The sequence below is a fragment of the Pteropus vampyrus genome, unplaced genomic scaffold (genome assembly GCF_000151845.1).
Source record: "Pteropus vampyrus isolate Shadow unplaced genomic scaffold, Pvam_2.0 Scaffold23, whole genome shotgun sequence".
In the NCBI taxonomy this organism is placed as follows: domain Eukaryota; kingdom Metazoa; phylum Chordata; class Mammalia; order Chiroptera; family Pteropodidae; genus Pteropus; species Pteropus vampyrus.
This window is the reverse complement of record NW_011888804.1, coordinates 2,268,272-2,276,891: the sequence shown is the minus strand read 5'-3', so window position 1 is coordinate 2,276,891 and position 8,620 is coordinate 2,268,272. Positions and strand designations below refer to the sequence as shown.

At 48.1% G+C, this 8,620-nt stretch overlaps 1 protein-coding gene across 1 annotated transcript in view; it reads left to right on the top strand.

The window, feature by feature from the left end:
- The window catches only part of MYL2 (myosin light chain 2), an 8,159-nt gene extending 1,031 nt beyond the window's left edge, over positions 1-7,128 (top strand). The window contains exons 2-7 of the mRNA XM_011355789.1: positions 1,618-1,707; positions 3,355-3,430; positions 4,531-4,635; positions 5,159-5,237; positions 5,325-5,373; positions 7,030-7,128. Of these exons, the coding sequence (XP_011354091.1) occupies positions 1,618-1,707; positions 3,355-3,430; positions 4,531-4,635; positions 5,159-5,237; positions 5,325-5,373; positions 7,030-7,128 (498 nt within the window). The remainder of the gene's footprint in view (positions 1-1,617; positions 1,708-3,354; positions 3,431-4,530; positions 4,636-5,158; positions 5,238-5,324; positions 5,374-7,029) is intronic.
- The last annotated feature ends 1,492 nt before the right edge of the window (positions 7,129-8,620 follow it).

The following is an 8,620-nucleotide window of genomic DNA, read 5'->3' as shown; positions in this document are numbered from 1 at the left end:
TCTCTCAAAATTGACAAGCACAAGTGTCGCCTGCCCAAGCACTGCAGAAAGTGTGCAGCATCTCTCTCCGTGACCCAGCCGCCTGTCTTTTTAACCTTGAATGCCTTTGTGGGTCTCAAGTGTCACTAGGAGGCGGGTGAACTGCCCTGACTTCAGAAGAACGGCATGGGGTGGGGGGGCCTTAGGTGGTGCCTACCTCACCTACTACTGCCAAAAGTGGTCATGGGGTTATTTTTAAACACGGGGAGGAAGTATTTATTGTTCCGGCTGAGGAGAGTGGGCAGCCTGTGGGATTTTCCTGAGGAACCAGTACTGCGTCCTATTCACCATGGTGAGTATCGAGGGCTCTGCGAGGTGAGTTGATGCCGGGTGGGCTAGAAGGGGACACCACCTACAAGCAAAGGACCAGAGCAAAGGCAGCAGGGGGGAGGCGGCTTTTGAGGACCCCAGGTTCTGGTGAAGAAAGTGCTGCTCGCTGTGTGCACACAGAGGAACCCCAATCAATGCCCTGATAAGCCACAAATAACAGCAGCTCCCGGGACTTGCAAAAACAAAATAAGAGAGTTGGCTTTTTTATGGCTCGTCTACTGACCTCTCGAGGAATCGATAACTCCCAGGGCTTGCAAAATGGGATTGAATGCTTTTAAGGATCAAATTGTAATTCTCGTCTCTTGTTCAGGCAGCTGGGGAAAAGATCTTTTTGTATTCACCTTTTGAACTTGCAAAATTAAAACCTTTCTCCATGTATTGTTTGGTGAGGTGTCCCCCTCCCAAAGCAGGAAGCCCCCAAATTAGGGTCAGCATAGGAGTGTGGTTAAGGGGCGCAGACAGACTCTGGAGTCAGACGGTCCAAGTTCAACTCCAGCTCTGCTTTTTTTGTGACTGTGTGACCTTGGGCAAGGGACCCGACCTGTCTGAGCCTCAGTTGTCTCCGCAGTAGAATGGTGACGGTAAGAACAGCATCTACTTGACAGAGTAGTTCTGAGAGTTGAATGAAATAACATCCATACAGTGGGTAACCGTCTGCTGTAACTATTTAAAGCCGGAGAGAATGGGGGGTGGAATGTTGACTCGCTCCCTGTACTGTTTGCATGGGGTACGGCCAGACCATTTAGAAAGATTTCGCTGCCATTTGGATCAAGACAGAATTGTGGGGTGGGGGGAGCGGTTAGGTTTTAACACCCTGAAAAAGTGTCATTTCATCTCGGCATTCCTCATGCTTTAGTGAGCCTGAATTTTTTTCCCCCTCCAATCAATTTTCCTCCTGTGCATTGTGGAACTTTTTGTGAAATGCATCAGAACAAAAGTGGCTGGACTCTGCCAGGGCTGATCCGGAAGCGTGGCCTCCATCCCCAGAGACACAGCTCCACCTCTTCCAGTTTTTAAAAAGAGCTGCTGCAGGATCCACAATTTCTCACGATCCACCAGAACCAGGGGGCCTTAGAGAAATGTCATTTAGTGTCCTTTTATCCTGCCAGCGTCACAGTTTTGAGACGAGTGTGGGCACCATATCCCCATTCCACAGATGAGCAGCTGAGGCTCACCAGAGATAGGGCCTGGCCTAGTTTTCTAATTTCCAGCTTCCGACTCTCCATCGCTGTCGTTTTTGTCCCCCAGGCACCCAAGAAAGCCAAGAAGAGAGCAGAAGGCGCCAATTCCAACGTGTTCACCATGTTCGAACAGACCCAGATCCAGGAATTTAAGGAGGTAGGTGCAGCACTGAGTCCTTGGCCAGGATGGAGACCCTCGGCCGTGAGGGAGCACAGTCCTCTCTTTCTGCATTCTCTGCAGGGACCTCTTGCTTAGATGTCTTCATCCTCCACATCTCCAAGAGGCATTAACTATCTAAAATATTATTTTTGCCTATCTGAGAGATGAAAAGCAGTATCTCTTGGATTTTAAATTTTACAGTCTTTGACTGTTGAATACCAGCTGGGTATGAAACTCTATCACATTCTATGGGACTGTGCCTTATTAAACAAACCTAAGGACCAGAGAGGCAAAATTAAGCCACTGCCGGGAGGCTTAGAAGGACAGACTGAATATTTTTTCCAGCAGTCATAATGGCTCTCACTGGGTCATCCACACTCCCACCTGCCCCCTCAGAGGAAAATATGCTAAAGCTATGCTAGAGAGGCCAGTGCGTTTTATATCAAAGGGGAACCCACTGGGGTTTCCAAATGGGACATGAACACTTGTGCCTTTTGTCCCCATTAACATTCAGATCACAGGAATGCCATGTCCCATAGGCCACCAGGGAAAGAGGAATTCCTGGGATGAAATGTCATATCTGAACTTGAAATAGTCACCTTCCAGACAGAAAAGTACACCACCCCTTCTCCCTCACCCTGTCCCGGCTTCTGGAATGAGATCAGCTGCTGGGGGTGTGGGCAGGGGCTGCAAATACCTTCAGGAACCAGCTGCAATGAAGAACTCAAAAAACGAAGAGATGACACATCATTTGTAAAATACCTGGGCTTTTACAAAGCTCTTGGAGTCTCCCTGCCAGCTAATGGGCAAAGATTACCAGCCCCGTTTTATAGATAATGTGGCTTGTGAGTCTGAGGGGCAGGTGAGACCCCAGTTTTTGACTTTTTTCAATAACGGCTTTATAAAGGTAGTTCACAAACCATAAACTCACCATTTTAAAGTAACTGTACAATTCAGTGGGTGTTTAGTATAGTCACAGAATTTTGCAACCATCATCCCCATCTAATTTTAGAACATTTTTATCCCCCCAAAAGGAAAGCTCATACCCGCTAGCTGCCACTCCCCACTTCCCTCCTCCCCCAGCCCCTGGCAACCACTGATCTATTTTCTGTCTCTATGGATTTGCCTATTCTGGACATTTTATAGAGAAAGAATCACAGAACACGTGGCCTTTTGTGTCTGGCTTCTTTCACTTAGCATCATGTTTCAGGGCTCACCTATGTTGTAGCATGTGTCATTATTTCCTTCCTTTTTATGGCTGAATAACATTCCATTGTATGACTAGACCACATGTTGTTTATTCATCCGTCTGTTGACAGACATGTGGGCTGGTCCCAGTTTGGGCTATAATGAATCGTGCTGCCATGGACGTTCGTATTCGGGTTTTGTGTGGACAGATGTTTTAATTCTCTTGACTAGATACCTAGCGGAGGAACTGCTGAATCATATGGTAACTCTATGCCTAGCATTTCGAGGAGCTGCCAGACTGCTTTAAATCTTTGGCTCTGGATGTTGTGTCCTTCGATGCTCCTTGATAATCCCAGAAACCCACTTCCCACAGCCTGTGGCCCAGCTTCTTGGGCTACTCCCCTCCTGCTGCCCAGTTTCTCCTGGGCTGACTAGCCAACCACCTCCCTGTCACAGGCCTTCACCATCATGGACCAGAATAGGGATGGCTTCATCGACAAGAACGATCTCCGGGATACCTTTGCTGCTCTTGGTAAGTCACCATGCCCTCCAGGCCGCAGGAGGGTCCTCCTCATCCCATGCCCACAAGGGGCGGGTGGTGGGACCCCTGCAAAGGTGAAGAGCTTGTCATTTTCCAGAGAAACAGCTCAACCACAACTGGCCTTTAAGACAAATTTCAGAGGATAGGAAAGAAGGGTTTAATCTTCGTCTTCACATATCTTTTATTTTTCTTTTAAAATAACTTTCGTGTGTGTGTGTGTAATTTTGAATGCAATGCCAGCTCACAATAGGAAACTTGGAAAATTTAGAAAAGTATAAACATTACCTATTAGGCCACATTCCATGCTAACATTTCAGCCTCTAGGGTCTTCCTAGATATATCTGGGTGGTGGGGTTCTGTTTTTTTAAATAATTGGAATCATTCTATTTTATATTTAGCTTTTTAAAATTTAACATGTCGACGGTGTGGGCATGAGTGTGAGGAGCTTTTTCAAAATACACACATCTAACCTGCCACCACTCACCACCGCCCTAGTGCCACCAGGACTCAGGGACACCGTGAACAACAGCACAGGTCACGCGCTGCCCAGTACTACAGAGTACTATTCATATTTGTAGCCGCTGTAGATTTTTGTATTTAAAACAGAAATTATCTTAAGAAGGGTTGTCTTTTTCTAATTTTCAAAAAGATCCTGTCCTATATGGGCTTGTGGCAAGGGCTAGAGCAGGTATAGCAGAATAGTGGTATAGTGGGGATAACTTGAACAAGTGCCCTCCAGTGATTCTGATCTGTCTCTCCCACCTCCGGCTAGGAGAGCTAATGTATATGAGCATTTCTCATTCGAGTAAAATATTTAAATATCTGTATAAAGTGTTCTAGATTCTGAAGATACTGTTTTAAAAATAACTAACCCCTCCCACATCGGATGTTTGGGCTGCTTCCAGTTGTCTGGCTATTATAAATAACACTGTCAAGAACATCTTCTCCCGTGAATCTTTGGCCCATTTACTCCGTCTCTGATTATTCCTAGACTGGATTCCCTGAAGTGAAATTACAAGAGCAAATCCCAGTGTCCTAAGAGCTGTTTCTGTACCAGCTCGGAGGCCCTGAGTGTGTGTTTCCTGCCCTAGGGCGTGTGAATGTGAAAAATGAGGAAATCGATGACATGATAAAGGAAGCTCCAGGTCCCATTAACTTTACGGTGTTCCTAACGATGTTTGGGGAGAAACTGAAGGGTAAGCTCATGTGCATCTCTCTCTCTCTCTCTCTCTCTCTCTCTCTCTCTCTCTGTCTTTATGTCTTCACCTTTTGGGGCGGGGAGAATAAAAATAGCAGTTAACATTGCTCCAAGGTGTATCCGAGCCTGATCTCATGGTAGCACTTCGTTTGCATGCATCACCTCATTTAACAGCATCCAGGAGGTGGGGTCTATTCTCATCCCATCTACAGATGGCAAACCAAGGCTCAGAGACAGAAAGTCATTTGCCTGTGGCCACACAGCTAACAGGTGGAGTCAGGATTCAAATCTCAATCTGTCTAAATCTAGATCCACGTTTGACCTTGGGTTTGCTCAGAAATAACTGGATTCTTGGCCCACTCTTTCGAAATATCAAGGCTCAATGCTCAGAGGAAGGCAGGATCTTTCCTCCAACAAAACAGCCTTGCTCTGGTCCCCCATCCTGGGGGGACTAGGGACTTGTCCTGGGGGACCACAGGTTCCCAGCTGCTCCTGGACGTTTCAACCGTTTTCTGTTTCAGGGGCAGACCCCGAGGAGACCATTCTCAATGCATTCAAAGTGTTTGATCCTGAAGGCAAAGGGGTGCTCAAGGCTGATTAGTGAGTAGGCTCTGTGGGGGAGGTTGTGGGGGGCCTTGTTCGCTTTACACATGCCTGTCACCAACACCTGCTCCTGTCTCTCTGCAGCATTAAGGAGATGCTGACCACGCAGGCGGAGAGATTTTCCAAGGAGGAGGTAACAAGGCCCTTTGGCCATTCTCTGCACCCCAGCTCCTGACATTACCCTTCTGGGGACTCCATCTGTCTCTTTCTTAAAACACCTCTGACCCCACACCAAGAGAGAACCTGCTATTGTTTACTGGGCCCTTATCTCACTTCATTCTCTCATCACCCTGTGAGGTAGGGATTAGCATTAGTGTCATTTTATAGATGGGGAAACTGAGGCCCAGGAAAGTCAAGTCATTTGCCTAAAAGGAAAGCACTAATGATAATCTCAGGGCCTGGATTCAAACTCAGATCTGTCTGACCCCAGGTCTACCTTCCTCATAATGCATGGAGCCCTGGTTAGAGCATTGACTTCCTGATGCGGTAAGGGTGGCGCGCAGGGCACCACGTCCTGCTGTCTAGGCCGTGCACTGCACAATTCTCCTGGATGCCGTTCTGGTAATATACATCGAAGAGTATGTATTGGTTGTGACTGTTTTCCAGCAGATGGCAGTAAAGTGTCTCATTACAATTTTTTTTAAAAAATCAGTATATATGACTTTTTTTGGCAAGTGGCAGTAATGTGCCTGGAGGAGGGGACACTTATGCTAATTAGCCAAAGGTCCTGTATGAACAAGCAACAGTCTTGTCAATATTATTATTGAACCTCAGGGAGTCTATTTAAAATAACCCCTCCTCAGGCTTGATTCTATCAAGTTCCACATTTCACTAAAAATTTTATTTAGATTTTTCCCTCCAAAACTCAACTGCCTTCACTTCCTACCAGCTTTGTGACTTTGGACAAGCTACTACTTAACCTCTCTCTGACTCAGTTTCCTCATCTGTAAAGTGGAGACAGTAACTGAACCTACCTCATAGTACATTGTGAGAATGAAATGAATTAATACGTATCAAGTGCTGACACATGATAAGGACAATGTTAAGTGCTAGCTATCAATAGTCAGTATGTTTTTTTGAAACTAATTAGCCAATACTTTTAAAATGTGGAAATCGCATGTTCTTTTGAAAATCAAGATGTCTAGTTTCCCCACAAAGAATCAGCTTCCCTCAGAGTCTGACCTGCTTGCCTGTGTGGCCACATTTAGCTGGCCCTGAGCAGCTGTCACCTCTGCGGATGGGTTGTGCGTCTCCATTTAGCCACAGTCCCCACCAGGCCCACCTTGCTCCCTTATACCTCTACCCGGCACCCTCTGCGCACAGGAGTTTGCGATCCTGCTTTACCTGTCATAGGTCGGGTTCCCAGAAACGTCCCTGCAGGGCGGCCTTTGAGGTCAGCACCTGTGGAAAGAAGGGCAAGGAAGCAGGAGGGCACAGAGAGAGACAGTGGCCCGAGATTCCGGCCCAAAGAGTGTCTCCGTCGATGCCCCCTGGCACTATAACAGTCCTTGGGAGAGGTCCCAGGCCAGGCCGCACACTAGTCAGGTTGTCTGTGGGCTGCCCCAGGGAGGCGTGACTTCGGGTCCCGCGTCTCTGCAGCAACTGGGTGACAAGGACTTTCTGGAGGGGATCTAAGTGGCATGTCTCCATATCTACCACACCCCACTCTCCCTGATGACCCTATTACACCCCATCCCAACTGCACCCCGACCCAGGCCTGCCCCGAACACAGCCCACCCTCCCACTTCCTCTCCCATCATCCTCAGCACGTCCTGCTGGTTCATTGCAGATTGATCAGATGTTCGCCGCCTTCCCCCCCGACGTGACCGGCAACTTGGACTATAAGAACCTGGTGCACATCATCACCCACGGAGAAGAAAAGGACTGAGGGAGGGGCCCCTGCCTGACCTGGGCTTGTCTTTGCAGGGGAGGGTGGCTCTTGCTCTCACCGAGTGACGCCGCCACCCCTGCCCCTGCCCGCCAGCTGTGTGGCTGCCTCATTTACCTACCTCCATCTTCTCTGCAGCCGGGGTGGCGTATAGATGCCACGTGGCCACACATCCCGCAGATGGAAATCCATCCAGAGGCCATGCTCGAATAAACAGGAGGTCACATACTCGTTCAGTGTTTCTCTGACAGATGTGCTCTGAGTAAGAAGGCACTTTGCTAGTTCCCACAAAGGCAGGGCGTGAGCTAGTCAGGGCCCTGCTGTCATTATTAAATCTCAGTGACTCTTTATTTAAAATAGATCTTTGCAGCTACTCAGGACTATGTCTATCAAGGGCCATATTTTACTGGAATGTGAACTAGAGGACCAGAGCCCTTTCTTCCAAGGAGCTCAGGTGTTTGTAGGGCCCGGCTGCCATGACACCCTTTCCTTTAGGATGCCACTGGAATGTTTCTCCCGCAGATGCACTTAGGCCCCACGACAATGTAGGAGGAAGAGGCCTCACAGGCATGCTAACAATATGGCTCATTTTGGTAAAAAAAAAAATCATAACTGTTCATTTTAAGAGGTTAATTTCTAATTTTAGATAAAGCAGACTTTGGCTGTACTTCTCTCCTGGCAAACTGGGGGAGGGGTACTGACTTCTGACCCTGTCTAAGGTCCAAGTACTAGGCCTGGGCATGAACTGACTTGCTTTTGAGCGACCAAAGTCATTGTTAAAGCATTCACTATTTAAAGCTGTAAGAATTCCAACTTAGGAAACAAATGGGTTCACATAATTAAGAAGTCCAAGGGCTTCAGGCATTGCTGCATCCAGGAGCTCAAACGGTGCCAGCAGAACTGAGGAGGCCTCTCCACTGCTCTGCTTTCCTTCACGTTGCTCGGCTCTCAGTGGCCGAATGTCTCCCATCTATCCCCTCAGTGATCCTACTGGAAAGGAGGCACTTTTCTTTCTCCTAGCTCCACACAAATCCAAGAACAGGGCCTATGGGGTACCTAACTAACCCTGAAAGAGATACAGTGCTCTAATTGGCAGAGCTGGGTCACATGATTAACCCTCATCCTGAGCCACATGGCTGTTCCCCAAGAGAAGATCCAGGTGTCTTTCAGGAAGAAGGCGGAGCAGACCTCAGGCACTCTTCATTCTCAAGAGAATCCCAAGAAATCAGGACACAGCTAAGGCAAATGGGAGCAAAGAGCCAACACTGGGGGTGGGAGTGGCAGCTGGGGTCACCTAGAAGGAATGACGAGGTCCAGACGGTTAGAACAGATAGAACTGGAGCAAGTCTTCAAGGCTCAAGAATAACAACAGCGCCCCTGCAGGTGGGGCTCAGGTCAGCCCCCTGGTAGCTGCCCTCACCCCTAGCTGCCACGAAATAGGACTCCTCTCAAAGCTAACAGCAAGCTGGGCAGGCAGGGACCCAGGGCATCC